This window comes from Chinchilla lanigera, unplaced genomic scaffold (genome assembly GCF_000276665.1).
Source record: "Chinchilla lanigera isolate Chin_1 unplaced genomic scaffold, ChiLan1.0 scaffold00070, whole genome shotgun sequence".
In the NCBI taxonomy this organism is placed as follows: Eukaryota; Metazoa; Chordata; class Mammalia; order Rodentia; family Chinchillidae; genus Chinchilla; species Chinchilla lanigera.
This window is the reverse complement of record NW_004955471.1, coordinates 6,895,758-6,917,805: the sequence shown is the minus strand read 5'-3', so window position 1 is coordinate 6,917,805 and position 22,048 is coordinate 6,895,758. Positions and strand designations below refer to the sequence as shown.

The 22,048-nt window shown below is 35.1% G+C and overlaps 1 protein-coding gene across 3 annotated transcripts in view; it reads left to right on the top strand.

Annotated features, from left to right (window-relative positions):
• The window catches only part of Fbxw7 (F-box and WD repeat domain containing 7, E3 ubiquitin protein ligase), a 174,132-nt gene that overhangs the window by 108,785 nt on the left and 43,299 nt on the right, over nt 1-22,048 (top strand). Inside the window, exon 1 of one of the 3 annotated variants that reach the window (XM_005400901.2) lies at nt 10,523-10,867. The exons of the other annotated variants lie outside the window; for them this stretch is intronic. Coding sequence (XP_005400958.1) covers nt 10,721-10,867 — 147 coding nt within the window. The 5' untranslated portion in view covers nt 10,523-10,720. Of the gene's footprint in view, nt 1-10,522; nt 10,868-22,048 lie in introns of those variants that run through there. 3 annotated transcript variants of the gene reach the window in all.

Sequence of the window (22,048 nt, the reverse complement as noted above, 5' to 3'; positions counted from 1 at the left end):
GTTGAATATATAATTTTGAGAGCCCAGTGGTATTAACCTTCTGCACATCAAGGAATGAGATCCTTAAATGTTTTGTATAGCATCATTCTATTCTTATTTTCTTTATTTAGAGCAAATAATCTTATATTTAAACTTTTTGCTGAAGTACTTTATTTTTTTTTATTATTTTAAAGAGTAAAAGAAGGATAACATAGTAATGGCGGGGCTTACCAAATTACAGACAAAGTGGTAGGAAATTATCAATGGTTATTGTTTTACATATTGTTATCTACAAGATAGTTTCTCAGGAAAACAGACAAATAATAGTGAGCTATAGACAAAAGTGGTAGGTTATTATCAATAGTTGTTGTACTATACTTTGGTATCTTCAAAGTGGCTTCTAAGGAAAATAAATAGAGCTATACATGAGTGACCAATTGAATATTCATTGACTATTCTCAATGGTTGTTGTTGGAAACACATAATAATAAACATACATCCATTTATGAAATAGCATAGGAACAATACAAACATTACAGAGTTATGGACAGATTAGTAGGAAAATATCAATGGCTGCTGTACTACATGGTGGTATCTTCAAAGTGGTTTCTCAGGAAGACAAGAGATATGCAAGAAAGATCTAACAAGTACTTACAGCCTAAGGGTTGTGAAAAATAGCGGATTACCTTCTCACCAGTGACTCCTTTCACTGAGGTGTGACGGCTGGAAGGATGGCCAGGATTGAAAAGAAGGACCGAGAGACTTGCATCTGTGTCTAACAACAGGCTGTTTTCTTGTTCCTCCATAGTCATGATTACCCAGGGCTCCTCCATGGAGATGATGGTCTGGCCAGAGGGAGAAGGCAGAGTATGCCCTGGGCCCCCTCATTCCTGTTGGACTAACTGGTAGGATGGGTCTGAGCTCTGGGGCCTCTGCTTCAGAGGGCAGACAGACCTCCAGTGGTCACCTTTGCATTCAGGGCATGGCCCAGGGGGTTCTTAGGGCAGTTCCTCTTGAGGTGGCCTGGCTTTTAACAGTGGTAGCAGATGAATGTAGTCGTCAAGTTCTTGGGGCCCTGAGAATCAGACTTAGGGTCTGTTTCTTTTAGTGCTGCAGCAAAAGCAGCTGCTTTTTCTCCGTCTCTTTGTTTTCTCTCCTTGGCCTCTTCCTTGTCATGGCTATAGAATACTGAGGAGGCAACTCTTACTAGCATCTCAAGTGAGCCATCTGGGGTGAAAAAGCCCTTTCTATAGCTGCTTCTCTCCAGCCTCCCAGCACATTGGGACTCCGCAACCACTTAGTGTCCTCTCCCCAACCATCAGCACAGACTGCAGGAATGTTGGTGCAGACCTCTCTGGAGCTCCACGTGCTCCTCTGCCACAGCCTGTATTGTCAAGGGAAGAATGGCTTCCGGGGGGGGGGGTGGTCTCCCCACGTATTGGGCAAGGTCCTCCTGGTTTCTGGCTTCCAAATGGCTCTCATGACCCTGGTCATCTAGACCTCTGAGTCTTTGGACGTAGTCTGTATTCTTGTGTTCTCTGAGTCCTTTTTCAGAAGCTGCTCTTCCTTTGACTCTGGACCTTTCTGGTTCTCAGTGGCAGGGGCAAGAGTGACCTGTTGTGTGGCATATACTCCCAAGGGTTTCTCCATGTCGGGATGGTTTACACATGTCTGTGGGTGGGCCTTCACAGCCGGCGCATGGCAGGCCAATTGTGTCATTACTTCTCTGTGCCATGATAGCTCTCGACTCCTTGGCAGTGGCTGGTTTGAGGAATGGCGTGTCCCAGAGCGCGCCACCGTGTGGCTTTCTGGGTGCCAGGGGCCCACTTCCTGGGCACCTGTGCGGCTAGGGGCCAGCCCAAAGGCTGGCACACCCTGCTGTGTAGCTTCCTGGGCGCCAGGGCCCTATTCCCGGGTGCCTGCACCAGTAGGGGCAGGCCCAAAGGCCGGTACACCCCGCCACATGGCTTCCCGGGCACCGGGGGCCTGCCTCCCGGGTGCCTGCATGGCTAGGGACCGGCCCACAGGCCAGCGCACCCCGCCATGCAGATTCCCGGGCGCCAGGGGCCCTATTCCCTGGAGCCTGTGCCGGTAGGGGCTGGCCCCTGCTGAAGTGCTTTCAGTGGCAGTAAACCACATGCTTTCATAGCATATTAGTGAAAATTATGTGTCAGGTTGTGGTAATATGTTTTGCTTGCTAAAACAATTGATTTTTATTTATAGTTGCTTCAGAAACTCAGTAGTGATATATAGTTACCTTCCCCCTCATCCCTATATTACTTTTTAAAATTGTCTTAGCTTTGCCAGCTATTTTACATTTCTATAAATTTAGCTTCTTAGTTTTCATAGGAGAAACCTTGTTATGTATCAGATTGGTGAGCTTCTTGCATTATACCTTAGTTTCGTTTTAAAAACCTTATAACAAGATCATCTACATTATTTATTGTTAACTGTGTTAACTCTCTTTTAAAGATACTAGTGTTATGTCACTTATAACTCCCTGGTCTGCAACAGTCTTTATAATTTGTACAGAAGGAATAAATGATTAATAAGTAACATTCAATTTATTTCAAATGAAAAGTTGTTCATAAAAGTAATATAAATGATGTGCCTTAAAACTGTTAAGTTTTTGTCTTTCTTACACTTAAATAAATTTTTGTTTTGAAAACTGGAAAATTAAGTTGCTTTAAATTACTCCATCATCACTTGAAGTTTTTACATGACTGAAATACCTGTAATATCTATGTCATTTTTGTCATAGTTGACTTAAAGGTGTAACTATAATAATCATCAGCTAAATTCTTAGTGAGCAGCTGTATAAGGCCACTTTAACAGCTGGGGTAACACACTACAGACACACGAGTTAAAGTGAATCATGAGGTAAATTATGTTATACTCATTGAGGACTTCATACTGGACATTTCTGAAATATTTTCAGAATTTAATGTACTGGTTGGATTTTTATTTTAGCTCACATATTTTTTAAATGTCTGATGAAAGAATGAGGAAAAATCTCATCTTAAAGTTAACTAATGATCTTAAATATACAAATATAGAATTAAAATCCAAACCTTACTTATTAAAAAAAATCAAATGTGTTTTGTATTTCACTGTCTGCACCACTAAGGTAGGTAGGAAAGGAAAACAAGAATATACAGATTATTGTATTATAATATGGAATCAGAAAAACACTGATGATGCTTTTTCTTGAATTTCATCTTTTAATCAGGCTTTAAAAAATCATTATGCTTGTAACTTTTCAAATAAAACATTTTCTTATATAACATAAATATGTCTCTACAACACATGCATAATGCCTGGTTTTAGAAGATATGCATAATGACATCGAAGCAGTGAATTTTATTTGGATGCATTTTGAAAGACTATTAACTTTACTACAACTATACTGTAATAAAGGAATGTGTACCTATTTGACAGTCCAACACATTCCAGGAAGGCTGTATGTATACCTAATGCTGTTAGAACTTCAATATGCCCTCTGGTTTTTGGTTTTGATTTTTTCCTCTTGATACTGGGGATCAAACCCAAGGCCTCATGCATACTTACCACTGTACACATCCTCAGCTCCTTTAATATGTTCTCAGAGCTACAGCAACTCATTCTTAGTCCTCTGGTCCAGCCCCTCATAACAGAAGTCTGAAGTCTGAGATGATTACCAGCTGGTGATGGGGTGGAAACTATAATTTAAAGTCCACCCAATATTCTTCCTATGCTGATGTAAATAAATGGAAATTTCTGACAGATTCTGAGACAGCCTAAATGTCCAGCAGTGGCATCCTGATTACAAAAATCAAAACAGTTAGAATACTTAATGTATTCTAACATTTTTATTTTGAAAATGCTATATTTACCTCTATGCACAGATTTATGTGCAGTGATTTTACTTTGTCAAAATCCAATTACATTTTTATATATTGTCATTTATATATTGTAATTTTATATATTTATATCTGTGTATATTGTATGTGCTGTTTTAAACCAAAACTAAATTCTCTTTAGTTAGAGCCTATCCTTGGTGCCCAAATAAAGAAAATTAGCAGGCAAGTACAGTAATATAGTATGTGCACCCATGTTCATAGCAGCACAATTTGTAATTGCTAAAATGTGGAAGCAACCCAAATGTCCATCCACTGAGGATTGGATAAGAAAATTGTGGTACTTTTATATAATGGAATATTACTCAGCTGTAAAGAAAGATAAACTCAAGGCTTTTATAGGCAAATGGTCACAACTAGAGACCATACTCATAAGTGAAATAAATCAAACATACATGTGCAAGCACCGCATTGTTTCTCTAGTGTAAAGCCTGAAAGAGTTAATTCAATCTAGGAGATATGATAGACATTGAGAATTGATAGGAAAGCACTCATAGCTAAAGGATAACTGGGATATGGGAAAAGAGAAGGGAAAGAAGGAGAAAGTTTGTATATATGTATATGCAGGATAGTTAACACGGGTGTTCTACTGTCCTGTATTTCCTTGCTGAAAGAAACTGTCAGTGAGGCATTGGTTGATTAGCTTTGTATGTCTATATGTGTTTTCATGAGAAACTACATTGAAGATATCAATATGTAATACAATAAGCATTGTTAATTCCCTACCACTCTGTTTGTAACTCTGTAATGTCTGTACTGATCCTATGCTATTTTGTAAAATGTTGTCGGTCTGTTAGTATTTTCCTCCTTTTATTTCTAAAATTAAAAAAAAAAGTACAGTAATATACATGAGCCATTGAATGATCACATGATTATGATTTTGCAATAATATTATAATTAGAAATTATTTTAGTGAGTCCTCTAAGCATGTAAATATATTTCTAGAACTTCTAAGGAATCATTTTAAATGATTTTTAATTTCCATAAAACGTTCTTCTTCTTTTATCTTATCCTTTTATGAATACTGAAAATTTTAAATGTATGTCACATAAATTTTTTTTTCATGCTAGATCTTACATTCTACACTGGACATAATGATACATTGTTGGATTTCTTTTACAGTTATTATTAATGTAAGCTTGATAGTTCATATATCAGTAAGAAGAGAATATAATTTCTTGATTTTTGTAAGATTGCTTTCCTTTTCATTTTGTTTGCTCCATTTTTGTACATGAATTGCCTTCAAGGGGCATACTTTAACACTGTGGTGTCTAAGGTACTAGGAAAGACTAAAGCTGTCTGGGCCCAGAAGATAATGTTCCCTACTCTGTATCCCTCAGTAATTGGGAGTCCTTGATAATCCATGATCTCTATCAAAAGGATACTGACTTGGATTTTGACAACACTCTTGTACTGTATTGGTGTAATATTTAGCGTCTGTCATGTTCTTTTTATACAAGAATAAATCCCATATTGTTTAAATCCACAGAATCAATGAACAATATTGAATTTAAATAGCATATATTAATAGCTTCCCAATCACAAGTTTAGAGGTGAGGCTCTGAAAACTGACCACATCAGATTGTTTGTTTTTAGAGCTGGGTGTGGTCCTGTAGTCCCACCTCTTTGGAAGACTGAGGTAGGAAGATAGGTTGAATGCAGAGGTTCATGGTCTTGGGCCACCCAGTGAGAATTGTCTCCACACTAAAGTTGTTTTAAGTGTTAGCTGGCTGACTCAGGAACTCTGTAGTTTATGGAAAATCTTTGTGCTGCTGTAGGCTGTGCCCTTTCGTCAGTACCAGTTCAACCCAAGCCTTTTGTATGGTGATGAAGAAGGCAGAAACCCAGAATAATTGCATAACTGTACTTTTTTTGTTGTTACAGGAGAATGGGAGTACTTGGATCTATAATCCAAATGCTCAATTGGTGATACTTTGTTACATGTGATATTTGAATATCATACGTAGTAATTTCTGCCCATGCAAACTTTCAGATGAAAATCAGAAAGTGATAGCTGTGCAAAATAAATGATCTTGTATAGAGACCTTCTCTGTACCACAAGTTCTCTCATGTACTCTTCTTGCATATTTGAGACTTGGAATCTTAAATGTGAAGATACCACAGCTGAGATATTACAGCTTCATTTTTAGGTTAAAATTTTGATAGAATTAATGGAAACCTGGAATGTGTAGATACTGTGTTTTAAAATAAACTCCCAAATCATTACAGGTGAATTTTAGAATCTCTGCCTGCTTTCCTAGTGATTTTAGAAATAAAAATGTAATGTTCAAAACTGTAGCTGAGTTTTCAATCCTGCTAGTATCAATAGTAATCATAGTGACAGTTGAACAGTACTGGGTGAACGGTAATGATGTGTGCCGTTGTTCTGTGTGCTAACACTAAGTCAGTCCTCAGCACAGTTGTGCGAGGCGGATACTGTATAGGTGAGATGGAAGCAGGGATTAAGGTCGTACTGGGTAGGGCCAGGGTTCTCTAAGGCAGTGTGGTTCCAGGGTGCGTGTTCACCTGCCAGACTGTTCTCCTTCAGTATTTTGGGATCATCTTGAAAAGAGCTTGTCTGTTTTGAAGAGTCTCAGTTTGGGAGTGGGGGGGAGATTGGAAGTAGAAGTTATAATTAAGCCTATGTATTTTAACTATTTTTAAAGTAGACTGAAATTAAAGACTTTAATCTTTAGTAATAACAGTTGGCGTTCTTGTGTACCCTGTCAGGTTTCCCCCAAGGACTAGAGTTTTCTCTATTGGTAGGTTTGGTGTTGTCCTCCTTTCCATACTGTTGGAAACATAGCTTCAGAAGTACTGTTTCTTGAATTGTTCAAAAAAGATGAAATCTGTAGTTTCTGCATTTTAAAGGTAGAACTCACTTTGCGTAATCTTGAAAATTGACTCTTTTTTTTTTTTTTTTAAATACAAAGAATGCTTTGTAACAGGTAATACTTCTCTTTAGCGTTGGGTTTCCTGGAGTTGTAATGCCCTATGAAATCCAGTTGAGGGCAGCTATTGACCAATTTAAAAAGGAGTTGAATTAGAATGTCATCAGTTGGTATCTAGTATAAAACTCAACCTTCATTTCTCTCCTGCCTTCTCTTATACTTGTAAATCTGAAACTGGAAAATTTTGTTTTGTGTCATACTTTGAACAGAGAAATGAAAACTTGATGTTAGTTTTATTTATTTTTTTTTTTTTAATTTTTTTTTTTGGTTTTTCTCCAGTACCAGGAACCAAACTCACAACCTTGCGCTTGCCAGGCAGGCGTTTTGCCGCTGAGCTAAATCCCCAGCCCCTTGATGTTAGTTTTAGATTTCCCAGTCCAAGTTCTTTTCAACTCAAATCTCTCTTCCCCCTTAGGAACAGATCTCTGAACTAGAGATCTCTTTCAAGAGATTAAAGACTTGCCCTATCTTTAAAATATGTGCATGTAAATACATATAACCTTAAAGTTCTGTGGGGTTTTTATACTTAAAAGTAAAAAAAATATATTTATATTATCTCCATTAACCAAATGATTGAGTAAAATTAAGGTTGTAGTTTGTGTGTGTGTGTGATTGTAGATTTAACCCAGGACTGTCACACTAAGCTTTTTATTTTTGAGAAAGGGTCTTACAAAGTTACTGAGTTGCCTGGGCTGGGCTGGAACTTTTGACCCTCCTGTCTCAGCCTCCCAGAGTGCTGGGATTACTGGTGTGTTTCTTTATACCTGGTGTAATTTGTTATTCTGTGCAAAAAATTTAAAATTACAGAATGTAGTAATTCTGTTTTTCAGCATTAGAGTATCATGTAATTTAAATTATGTCTTCTTTGTAGTTCAGAAAGAGGAATTTGAAGGGAAGTAATGAACTCATTGATTTAAAAGGTTATCACTGAGGGCTAGGATTACAGCTCAGTGGTACAGTACTTTCCAAGCATGTGTGAGGCCCTGGATTCAATCTCTAGCACTACAGAAGGGAGAAGGCGGAGGGAGGAGAAAGGGAAAGCATCTTGTTGAGAGTAAGAAATCTGTGTATGTAAAACTATATCGTAATATTAACAAAGTAGATAGTGACAGTAATGAGGAGGAAAGGAATTCTTAAATGAGAGAGACGATGTGACTGAAGGTTGTTATACAAATGAAACTGCTAGTCTTATGTTGGAAAGTAAAGTGAAAATTAGGGAGTTCTGAGACAGGCATGAGGCTGGGCGTATTTATTCTGATGAGCGGTAGTAGGCTGGTGGTGGTATAGACATGTAATACCAGGCTGTAATACCAGCCTCACTTTCTTCCTGTCTTACATGTTGATAGATTCCCAGTAGCCTCATATTAGCTCCTCTTTCCTAACCTGAGCTCTTAGGGGACTTTTTTGGTGATGAGGGCTCTATTCTCATTTATTTTTAAATTTAAAATTTTTTATTGTGGTTGAACACCTCTAACATAAAATCTAATATTTTAACATATTTAAATATATAATTCAGTGACATTAAATGCACTGATACACAGTGTTATACAGCTGTTACCACTTGGTGTCCCAAGAATTTCTTCATTTTTTTCTCCAACTGAAACTCAGTGCCAGTTTAGCACTGACTCCTTGGCTTCCTCTTCCCTGCCCCACGGCAACTACTCTTCTACTTTAGTCTCCAGGTTTATTCTGAACATCTCATTTAAGTGTGATCCTGAAGTATTTATCCTCCTTTTCACTGAATTATTTCACTTAGCATGATGCCTTTGAAGTTGGTGTATTCATGTTGTAGTGTGGTCAGTATTCTCTTTTATTTAAAGGCTAAGTTATATTCCATACTGTCCTTTATTTAACCTTACCAATCAGTGTTCATTTAGGTAGCTTTCATCTTCTTGTTGTTGTGCATAATGCTGTTAGAACATGGACGCACAGCTATCCCGTGCAGGGATGGAAGTCCCTTCTTTTAATTCTTCCAGGTCTACTGTATATCTAAAAGTAGAACTGCTGTATCATGTGGTAAGTCAGTGTTTAACTTTTTTGAGGAGCTGTCACACTGCTGTATTCATTTTACATTCACACCAGCAATGCACAAGGCTTCCCATTTCCCATATCCTTGCCAGTACCTGTTTTTGTTTTAGGGGGAGGTCTTTTCTAAGAAAAAGAAATAGCTATCCTAATGAATATGAAGTGGTAGCTAATTGTGGTTTTGATTTGCATTTCCCTAATACTTAGTGACACTGAACGTTTTTCATGTGCTTATCGACCTTGTATATGTTTCCTTTGGAAAAATTGACTTTGTGTCACTAAAAATACCACCTTTGTGTATGATTTTGCATTTCTGTGTTTTAAATTGTGGCCTGCAGAAAAGATGTACTCTTAAAAGCATGGCATCAAGACTGAGAATATTTCTTACATGTAAGTTGTCTTCTCTGTAGCCCACTTTATGTTACAAAAAGGTAGATCTCTCCAAAGTATAACAAAAAGGAAATAAGACAAAAGCCATTGGAAGGCAAGGTCAGCTACTAGAAGAAAAAAAAGAAGAGAAGAGGGTAGAACAAACTAGTTAACTAAACATTATGGGGAAAGGATAGTTCAGTTTATTTTTTACTATCTATTAGGACTATTAATTTTCATATCAAGCTTTTTTCTTATCTTTAGCAATCTAATTTTTGGGCTTAAATTCAGAAGGTGGTATCAAAATTAACACTTGCATAAGTGGTTACTTCAGGGAAGTATTTCAAATAATGTGGGAAAAACTTGTTGGGGCCACTTTGAAGAGACCCTTTACCTCTAAATTTTGTCTTAGGTATTGTGGAGCTATTGAAAGTCCTCAGGTAGTCAGTTATATCCCAGATTTCTTCTCTGTGTTTTAGGACAATTCATCTATGTTGTGTTGCAGAAATTAGGCACTAGGGATTTGCAGTGGGCTAGTTAGTTTTTACCCATTTTACTGTAGTCATGTACTGTGTGATATTTTAGTGATAAAATGCTGCTTGTATGGAGGTGGTACCATAAGACCTTACCCTTTTAGTAGGCACATTCTGTGATCCTTCTAACAGTGCGTTGTTCAGAGCATATCCCTGTCATTAAGTGACATAGGATTTGATTACTTGTCATCATGGACAACTTTGTAAACAGCTTTTTTGTGTTTATCTTTAATCAGTCCCGTGACTGTTAATATTTTCAAGCAGAATCTATGAGATTTTCACAATTACAGATTGAACTGAAATTAACAAAATTTTTAGTAAGAAGATTAATATGAGCAGTTATTAATAGAGCTAGAGTGTGTTTACTGTCTTAATGAGTGCGAGATAGAGAATAGTACGTTAGAGCACTGTCAAGATGAACACTTGAAAATAATGCACACTTTAATATAGTTAAGGTAGAACAGATAAATATATATTTTTCACTATGCATAAACACTCTCCTTAAATTTGAGGTAGAATTTAAAGCATTCCTAAGTATTAATGTTGACTTAATAAAACATACAAGAGGTGAGACAGTGTTGTGTTTTTTTCTTATTGTTGTTTTGCTTTGTTCTGTGTAAAAGAAATGTGAAAAGGACCCTACAGCACAGGCCTGCTTTGGTCACATTTGCTTTCCTGACTGTATGGGAGGTTCACCAGCTGTTTGACTGGCAGCAGCAGGAGCTTTCACTTCAGTAGTTTATAATTCCTGGCTATTCTAGGATAGTTTGCACTTCACCAAGCCTCAGACAGGTCAGGACATTTGGTAGGAGAAGGTTGAAAGACAAAAGCAGCAGGCCTTGGATTCCCAGCCTTTTAAAATTATCATTTAAAAATGTATATATATATTTAATTTGGTGGGTAGAGTTTTTAGTAATGTGCCTATATTACATGTAGACAGTATTCATCAACCAAGAGGAGTTTTAAAATGTCAAAACCAGGAAAAGCTACTCTAAACCATGGCTTGGTTCCTGTTGATCTTAAAAGTGCAAAAGAGCCTCTACCACATCAAACTGTGATGAAGATATTTAGCATTAGCATCATTGCCCAAGGCCTCCCCTTTTGTCGAAGACGGGTAAGTCTTACACATTTGAAAAATGTGAATGTTTATTTAAATGACATACTTTTGCCTTCCTTACTGAAGAATGCTTCAAATTTCAATTGGTATTTATAACTAAGACAAATAATGTATTGTATAGCCTGTGAAAACTTACATAAACGATAGCTTTACAATATGGTATGGAGCCTAAAGGGAGGATTACCTACCCAGCCTACCTTTTTATCTCCTTTTTTTCATGAGATTAGAATCCAACAAGCTTGTTTAAAATTGGTAAAGGTGAAAAAGAAACATTTTGAAATAATGCTAACAATATTAAAGCCCTGAATTTGTAGCTGTGATTTTTTTATGAAAAGCAAAAGGCTGGTGATACTCGTCTTAAACATGGAAAATGCAGCATTCAGCTCAGTTAAAGAGCACTCTTGGTCCTTAGGCTTATTTAGCCCTTTAAAGTGGATTATTTTCAAATTGCTCTTTCTTAAATTGAAACTTAATAGAGACATAACTTTTTGCTGTTATATAAAACAAAAATAGCATCTTAACAATTGTGTGGCAGTTACGATACAGTTATATATAGACCATCCTGAACAAACATTTTGTAGAACTTGTGCTAATATATAATCAAGTTATGGTCTATTGGATTTTTTCAGGATGTCATTAGTTTTTCTCTCCTGTCAAGTTTTGAAGCTGTTAGTATTAGCAGTTATTGTATTTTGTGAACTATTTAGTATTGCCATTTTTGATTATTTACTAGAGTGATATATTTTTAGATCTAAAGTATGTTTGTGGCATGAACACATGAAGCCAGCACACACACACACACACACACCCTGTAGTTTTGAAATTGAGTGTGTATAGTCCATGCTGTTAGTGTTTTTTTTTTTTTTTTTAACTGAAAGGGAAACATTGTGTTAAACAAATAGAATACTCCTAACTGTGGAAAAATATTTTTTCCTTCTTATAAAGAGATTCTCCTTTGTAGTGGAACTTACACAGCCTTTGTAAAAATAGATTTTTAATTAGTTCCTTTCAAGTGGTTTCTACCATGCCAAACAAGTGGCAGCCATGTTGGAAAGCATTTGAATGTAGTTTAACTGTAATATAGTTTAAACATTGAAACTAGAGCATGAATATCCCTACTGCCCTCTTGTTTCTTCTTTACTGTGTCTTCAAGAAAGTGTTTCTTCTGTTTTGTCTTCTTTCACATGTCAGTTTTATAGCTTCTGCTGGATGAGGTCGTTACTCTGATTTAAGCATTTTATACGTATGCCTCCAATAGCTTTAAAATCATTAATAACCTAATTTATTATTTTAATACAGTTGTAAAAGAAAATACCAATACAAATAAAGTTAAAAATTGAGGAAAATAAATGTGAAATTCTTTTAAGATACAAACAATAAAGTTAATTTTGTACTGTTGCTGAATGTTTCCAGTAAACTTAAGTACCATAGGTGGGGAGGTTACTCCATTGTGTCACAGTGAATGTTTTCTACCTCTGCCTTCTAACATATACATTAAATTTAAAAGACATAGAAGATGATTATTTAAGAAAAATTAATAGAGAACCTCAAATCTTTCCCTGAGGGCTTTGTAGGGTCACTGTTCAATTTGACTTTTCTAGGTTACTGTGTTATGTTAAATTGAAGCCTTGTAGTTGTAATAACAGCAAAGAACTGAATGTGAAAAGGAAATTCATACTAGAAAACAGAAGTTCTGAAAATTTAGAAAACATAACACATTCATTTTTCTCTGCCAGTCTGCCAGTAATTTGCTATTGTATAACTTAATGACTTTACTAGAAATGTTAAAGTGATTATAAAACTATATCTCCCTCCATTTTACAGCTAGTATTTAGATAGGTTTACATTCTCTTTGTTACTTAATCAATTTGTGCTCTTTGTTCTAAAGAGTATAAAGGTTATGACAGACTCTTTAAAATATATTTTTATCAGATATTTAAAAGACTTTGCTGTGCTACATAATCATATTTGTACCTGACATCTTACGTAGCTCTACAGTAGATATGTTCAGCTCCTTTAAAGTAATTTAAAAATGAAAATTCTTTGAAATAATAGTTATAGCTAATCTCTTCAAAATTTCAAAAAAATTGTTTACTTTATTGTTAAGTATACTATTACTACTGGTAGTCCAATTTATTATTGTATAAATTTTTTTAGGATCACATCTGAAATGTGTAAACTTTGGATTGAGTGTAGCAGTAGTAAATACATAGAGATCTAGCTATTAATCAATTACCTTTAAATGAAAATGTTAGTGTTGAGATCCTCATACTTTACTCATATTTGTCTTCCCTGATCACTAATACCAGTTAGAATCCTTGTTAAAAGGAAGTTCTACAGGTTCATTAATGCTGAGTAAATTTGGGGATGTAACTTAACTAAGAAAGGGAAAACCTCCTGATCTTTACAGGAAGAGAAATTTTGCAGGACTTATTTAACCTATATCTATAATTGAGAAGTTATTTTTTTCTTTGAAATTGGAATACTTTTAATTATGTTAATACTGTTTCTTAAACCATAAGGTGCATTATTTTTCCAAAGTTTAACCCCATGTGAAATAAAGACACATGTTGTATATAAGAGGATGATACATCTTATAACTGATTATAGTGTGTGCATAGAGAAATCGCTTTTAATGCTTGAATATCCCTCCTTCACTGATTTGGTTTTAGTTTGGAGCACTTCTAAGCATTTAGAATTTTCATTCATTCCCTTCCCTATCCCCCACCCCATTGGGGATTGAACCCAGGGGCTTCACACTGAACTATATTCCCAGCCCATTTTTAATCTTTTATTTTGAGACTGGGTCTTATTTTGAGATGAGGCTCAGACTTGTGATGTTCCTACTTACAGCCTTCCAGAGCACTGGGATTATAGGCCATTGCCACCAGGCCCAGCTTTTAGAATATTCTCTTAAAGATACTGCATTAGTAGAAACCTCCAAATGGCATATGATTGTTGGTTTATATAGGACTTTTTACCATATCTGGTTTCTGTGCAAGTTTATAGACAAGTACTACTTTTAGAGTGCCTCATATATTCTTGGGTGTATAGGACTGACATTAGCAACTCAAAGCTGGAGAACATGGCACAGTTTTGACAGGAAGGGCAGGGTGTGGTTGTGGCACAAGGATTTGTATATCTGAAATGGAGGAGCTCAGGCAGTAGTGAAATACGTAACTCATTCTGTTAGTTGAAAACAGTTTTATAATGACTATATTTTATATCGAGTTCTTGCCCAAATACCACATTTAAAATTATTTTTATTAAAATATATTGTCATAATTTGTGGATAGCTTAGAAGCAGGGGTCCACAAACCTTTTCTGCAAAGGGCTAGTAAGTATTTAGGCCCTGCAGACCATGTAAGCTCTGTTAAGACCGCAAAGCTCAAACAACCATAGACTGTACTTAAATGAATGAGCATAACTGTGTTTTAGTAAAACTTTATTTACAAAAACATTGAAAATAGATTTTTGCTATTATAACAATACTGCAATAAATATTGTGCATATATCTAATTGCTTATATGTAAGTTTCAAGATTACTAAAGCTTTTAGGCCATTTGTTCCTTTGAAAATTGCACTTTTCTCAAATTCTTTAGTAGTCATGTGGTGAAGAATTTTGTGCTTCTAATCACTGTAATCTTAACATACTGCTTTTATTAGCAGTATGTATATTAGCTTAATAATCCTATTAAGGATTGCTGTTACTTAAAAAGGACCTAGCATGTATAGTAGGCACTGTTCCAACGTTAAAAAATTAATTCATTTAATCGTTAAAATACTGAAAGTTGTGTTGTCTCCACTTAGTAGGTAAGAAAACTGAGACTCAAATAAGTTAATTCTCCCAATTTTCGTGGTAAATTCCAAAGTTAACATTTAATCTACAGGTTCTGTAGGTACTAGCAATTCTTTCTCTGTGTTTTGTGACTTGTATACATACTTTGTTATTAGCTTAACACTTTGCAACTGCTACTTTCAATTGTTACTGCTTTGGAGGGAAGGCCCATGAGCCTATCATGTTGGCAGGCAATATGAGGAAATACATTCATTATTTGTATGAAGAAATACAAAGTTTCAAACAGGTGATCTACAAATAATTTTTGTGTCCAATGTATTTTATAAGTTTAGAATTTTTTGTATAAGCTTTCAAAATTTTTCACTTGAAAAGTCATCCTACATAGTATGTAACGATATTAATCATAAAAAACTGGAAGTATTCTTATTCTTGCTTATTCTTTGTCATTTTGCAAGCTGAGGGCTGATACTTTCAGTTTTTGTCCTTGGCAGAGAACAGTCAAGAACAGGGTGGCTGACGGATTATCTTCAGAATGCAGCACAGGGCCGTTGTCATTCAGGAAGTGCCGCCAGACAGCGCAGCACCCCTTGTGGCAGGACTACGTTGGCTTTAAGTTTCCTTCATTGTCAAGTTACTGATAACAAACAAGCTTATATCAAATTTTAATTTCGTCATTCAGAGATAAACTTATTTGTTGTTTTTGTGTATGTAGCTTTAAGTTAGTCCAAACTGTATATGATTTTAGGCTATTAACACTTTTTAGTTACTGTCCAATGTGCTACAGAATATTTCAAGGTCTGCCAGAATTGTCAGTTACCTTGCTTTTGTTTCAGAAAGGAACATCTTTAATTATTTAACAATAAAATTGTCATTTGTATGAAGATTTTTGTGTATACCTCAAATGCAAACCATTGAAAGCTCTGTTGGGAAAGCAAATTTAAGAGTCATTACCCTGCCAAATTTAGTAACTTAGTATCCCCTAAATTCTGAGTTAAGTGGCTAAATAGTGAACTTTTTCTCAAGATATTATCTTGTACTAGTCTTTATAAAAATAGGACATGCTCAAAATACAAAACCAGAAAATATTTTCCTTAACAATTTCCAAAATTAATAGTAGCCGCAGTGTTCGGAAATAAACCTCCGTCGTAGTTTTTAAGCATTTAATTGTTTTTAAACAAAATTGTGACTTTAATCTATCTTTAATATACTGCTAATGTTTACCCACGACACTTAAGGGTTCAGAATTTTACACACCATGTATGGTGTATGGTCTAGCATATGAATGTATCTTAATTTTTCTACTACGGTTGATTTCTTGGGTAGTATGACCTGCTTTGAATATTTTTATACCTAAATCTTTAAACACGTTACTATGCACAGATTACTAGAAATAGAATTACTAAATGAGGTGTTGTGACTGTGTTAGATTCCTGATAACTATTGCGTAATTCTTTTCCAGAAAAATTATACCAATTAAGACACAACATGAGGGCCTTCTAATGTTATTAAAGACAAATCAGATTTTAAGCAAGTTTATTCCCACCGTGGCAACATTTTGTGGACTTCAGTTAATATTGTATCTGTGTACTTCATTTTTATTTATAGATTTTCCATCAAATGACTTCCTTTTCATTTTGAAAAAATACTGCTTAGGCATAAGACATCATGCAAAAAGTGGAAGTACAAGATCAAAAAGTATTTGTTTATGATGATTTTATTTTTCTTTTGGAAAATAATATTTGCTATATGCTTGTCACCTATATTATTTTCAAGTATAATTTTCTCCTCCTTTCATGGTTTATTTTTCCGGTGCTGGGGACTGAACCCAGGGCTTCATGCATACTAGGCAAGTTCTTTGTGACTGAACTGCATCCCATCCCCTCTCATGGTCTTAAAACTATGGTCTGTGTTTTTAGACTAACAGATGGCACATGTTTGTGTTTGTAATTATTATTTATTTGGAATATTATTTTTATTGCTTATTCTTATAGGTGTCTAGATTATTTATCACATTAGATTATACTTCTACATTTTAATTTCAGTGAGATAGTTTCCCAGTTTAAATGACAGCCTTTTCCAAAGTATAGTACTATTAATAATCCGTACTACAAGAGTACTTCTCCTGCTAGCAGGAGCAGCTGCCAGAAATACTTGCCTATTTCTTACAGCACCATTACTTAGTTTAACATTTCTGTCATAGCTTTGCCAATTAGCTCCATTCCAGGTTTACGGTTCCCTACCCTGAATTCTAGTCTAGGCCCAGTTAATTCTCATTTAAAACAGTTGTAGTCTGTTCTTCCAAAATGGTTTGATGGCTTGAAGGAATTGCTTGAAACTCTGTTTCCGGGAATGCTCAGCTAAATACAGATACACGGATAGCTCCTTAACAGAACAAAAAGGAAGGCGTTTTGAAAGCAGCAGCATGCTGCCCTGTCCCACCCTCGTCTGGTGTCCACCAGTGGGTTGGTGCCCGTCTCTCCCAGTGCTTCCCATACTTCTCAGTCCAGCTCACTTCCTCAGTGAAAAGTTCTCCTGGCACTGACGTCAGCTAGTGTCGTTTTCCGTTGTAGAGGAGCGTCCTTTTCTTACTGCCATTACCTTTGACTCTTTGGTATATTTGGACAGCTCGGGGGTGGTGGAGATATTTTGTCTCCTTCTTAGAATTCAGAAGTGATCTTTGATATCTTTCATGCTTTCTGTGATAGGCAGGAGAATGATAGTGTAAATGTTTGTAAGACTGATTCCTTAAAGTATTCGTTAAACTGCAGCATTCTTCAAGGAGTTTTTATACTGTAAGAATATGGCATGTTTTTGTTTACTAAATGCTTTTTTTAAATGACTGTGCAGCTGTGATTTTAAATATTTCATTTTCTAAATTTAAACTCAGATACCGTTTGACACTTAATTTTAAAAGTAATTAGTACTTACTGGTTTTGAAACTGAAGGAGAAACAAACATACAGTATAGTCATTTAGGAGGTACTTTTGTAGAACAGTGGCTTGAAATCAGAAAATACAGAAATAAAGAAAATACTGTGCTACTTTGGAGAGAAGAAAGAATAGAGTGGTAGTATGAGCAAATCTGGAGAGGATTTTTTTGTTTATGCACTTTTTTAGCAGGGGTACTGGGAATTGAACTCAGGACCTCATGCTTACCAGGCAGGCGCTGTGCCACTGAGCTAAATCCCTGGCTGGAGGAGCATTTTAATAGGGTACCTGGTTTTGTTTATTTTTTTGCCTGTGTTTTGAGTGAGGAAATGAAACTCTTTCTTCCTAAACTTCTCCTTTGCATATGTACGTGTCCCTGGAATTTGGAAAACACAGATGTTTTTAGATCATCATTGTCCTTTATGGTCATTACTTATTTTATCAATAAAAGTTAGTAATTGTTACGAGATATCAGGCCATTCTATTTTAAATCTTACCAGCCTTTTTCTATTAAGAATGTTCCAAGCATTATGTATCATGCATAAACATGACTAAACAGAATACAAATAATAAGTTTTTTTGAGATCTTATTTTCTATATTGGCTATAAATAAAAAGATGATTATTAGCTGTGCTCATGACTGCACACAGATGAAAAAATACAATCCTTTCAGCAGCATCTTATAGTCTTTAAGCATCAAGTAGAGAAACACAAAATCATTTTAGTACAAAAAGATAATTGCATAAATGGATCTATGTACAAAATATTGTGGGAGGAGAGGGACACACAGCACCCAGTGTAAATGGTTAAGGAAAGGCTTTACAGTAGCTTCGATGTAAATATAAAGGTGCTTGCCAAACAGCTGATGAGGAGATGTATGTCATTGGTTGGGTCACTTACTACTTTTTCACATTAATTGTATTGCTGCAAATTATTCATTTTTTCTTGCCATTAATTTGTTAGTACTGTGTTAATATCAGCCAAGAAGTATTGAGCACCTGAAACAGAGTGGAGGATTTTTCTAGCACCTGTCGCTGTGAAAGTACCAGACAGACTAAGGCCATGTCTTCGTGGAGCTTAGATTCTACTTTGAGGAGACAGAAGACACTCTTGTTAATAATGTTGTGATGACATTAGAGTAACAGAGTAGAGTCTAATGTGGTATGCAAGGGAGGCACTACTCTTAAGTACACTTTCCTTATAAAAATTCATTTAATCCTTAAAGTAATTTTGGAAAGTAGGTTGCTTTATGAGTCCTAGGAAGGTTTAATACCTTGCCCTGCAGCGAGGAAGTGGTACAACCCAGGCTCTAACTTACTGCCACTGTGGTCCACTGAACTGGAATGAGGACGTACTGACGTGTCCTAGGGGTTAACTTTTGCCGTCTAATCCTGGGATTTAAAATACGTAATTCCTACTTTCTCCAACAATTTATGATAGTCTCAGTATCTAATTACTGGTAACATTGATTTCCAGGGGTTTTTTTTTGGTCATCAGATGATGTTTCATGTTGGATTGTGCCTTGGCTGTTGAATGTGAACAGGAAGCATATATTGCACGTGGTTTACAAAGCTCTGCTACATGGTGGAAACAACTTCTATAACTTGTTATTTCTTTTGCTAATAGGAAAAAATGTATACAAATGGTTGATGAATTTCAGCATCACCCAGGGCAAGGCTGTGTAAATTTGTAGCTTATGTTTTGTAGAAACCAACTGCATACTAAGATTTGCATGTAGTGTGGAAAGCAGATGAAAAATATACTAAAAATAAACTGGAACTAAGCTCCTGGCAAAGTAAACAGCTATGAAATAAATCCACAGTCCCTTGTTCATGGACCAGAAATGTAACTTCTGAAAGCTAAAAATTTTTAAATAAAGGATAGCAAAACCTAACCTAATGTAAGGCAATCACCTTTTTTATTTATCTGCGTTCTCCTGTGTTCTGCTGTAAAACATTAATGTGTAATGTATTGGAAGTGTTAGTATCTATGTGTATAAGTACTTACGTATATGTAACTTAAGATATAAAGGAAGAACATTATTCAGCAGTATGTCTCAAACATTAATATTTTTATAATTTTATTTCCCTATACCGAATATCTTTCAGAGCTGTTAAACCATAAAATTATAGGCTTTTCTCCTCATTCCACCCCTTACCCCAAATTGCAGACTTTTTTCTTGGTGAGAGCCATCATTTCTCAAACACACACACCCTATTACATTAACATTACTTTATACTGTATTTGTTTTTCTTTGAGAGATAGACTATTTCAAAGTGGCCATTTGGTAGTAGAAGCTCAGGGTGTAGGTGAAGCCTAAAAGCATGTTAGATATAAATGGTATAATAGGGCTGGGGATGTAGCTCAGCGGCATAAGTGCCTGCCTGGCAAGTACAAGGTCCTGAGTTCAGTTCCCAGTACAAAAAAAAAGATATAGTAATTTTGATATAGTTAACTTGAAGTATAATTTTATAGTGGATTCCATGCATGCATTCTTTAGAAATTTACTTAGGATGCAATTAAGACTTTTATATTGAACCTCCCTTCTCAGATAAATGTAGACATAAAGAACTCAGAACAGGTAAAGATGAATTCCCAGAGTATGATCAGATGGTTGTTTGATTCTGGTTATTTTATGATATCCTTCTGGAACGATGGAGAAATCTATATTGAGAGGGAAAAATGTGTGGTTAATGTTCATTGAAATTCTTTTATCTTAAATTTCTTTTCCTTTACTAGTCTCAAACATGAAGATTGAAATTTGTTAGTTATTTCTATATTTAATTATATTTTTATGTTTGAGTGACTCAGACCAGTTCAGTTGGCAATAATTTAAGCTTAAATGACTTTTCAGTAATCTGCAGAAATCTCTGCATTATCACTTAAGAGTTTAAAATATCATTGTTACTACTAGTATGAACATGTAGGGGCAGTATAATACTGTTTTTATAAATCTTGCCTGAATTTGTAGTTTTTAAAATCTAGGTGTTACTGTTAAAGTTTGCTCTTCTCTGAGAAAGTGTAACTGTCTTCTTAAAGGATAGTTGATGCTACTTCATTAAGTTCAATGCAGGTTCGTATGTGTGTTAAACAAAAGCTTTTATATTATAAAAGCCATGCCCTTGATTTATATTTGAAGTCAAGGAATGTGGTGAGTTAAAAGAAAATGCATTTTTATAGTCAGAGAATAAATGAATTCAAGAAAATATTCAAAATACTAAGATGAATGCAGTTTTGCCTCATTCTATACCAGCCTTTCAAAATGTTTATGTCCTAATTTTTCAACACAACAAGTGAGCAAAGTTTGTATTACTAAGCAGTCATATTTTAGGATTCTGTAATTAATATTATTTTTAAAATGTCAAAATAGGTAAGGTTCTTAGAATCTGTACTATAAAATTTAGTAGCTTTTCCCCTGACTTATACCTAAAACAAAATAACAGAGCAATTAGCTCTTCATTTATTTATTTGTTCTACTCAATACTTCTTATGATCCAAGACTGCTTTAGGCAGTTAGAGCCCAATGGTGAACAAAACATACCCAAATCCTCATTCCTGTGGAGTTTGTATCAGAAAAATAGTTTGCTTAAGAGCATGTATGACAAAGCCTATTAGAACTGGGTATAAGTTCTTAATTCTACCACTTGCAAAGCCTCATCTGTACAATGGAGATAATAGTAGTACTTACTACAGAGGATTGTTGTAAAAGCAAAGTAAAATAACTTGTAAAAAAATATGGCTATGTGATAAGACCATCCTATCATAAACACCACATAAGAGTTTTTTAGATGTGTTGGTAAAAATTATAAGTAATTCTTTTGATACAGTAGTACTGCTTTATTTTACTTAGGTCTAGTGTTTTTGAAAGCTTTTTTCACATCTACTTTCTTCGCATTGTGAAAGGAAATATGTAACACCAGTTTTGAATAGTCGGTTTCTTAAAATTTTCCTGAATGACTGTTAATCTTCTCTAAATGGAAAGATATTGCATATGAGACATGATTTAGTTCTGCTTACATTATGTAGCTTCATTCAGTGTGACTATCATGTATGTAAAAAATGAACCCCATATGTCTACCTAAATGAAGAAAATGATGTGCAACATCTTTGTATTTTATTTGGAAAGTCTCAGGTATTTAGAATAAATATGTTGGCTTCAAATGCCATTAAATTAGAATTTTAAAAAGTGCTATATAAGAATTAAAGGCAGGTTTTATAAATTCATGTTATCTGCTAAAATGTCTAGTAAATAGTTTCCATTATGATTTTAAGTTCTGATTTTTTTTCTCTCTAAAGGTCCCAAAATTTGATAATTAAGAAATGGAACATACTTATTCATCTCTCTGAAAACTATTGTATAAAAATGGCACTGATTAGTACATAAGGTTTGAGACTTAAACCTTTAAGGAACTGATTCACAGATTTTAACAAAGTACTTAGAAATTTAGAGCT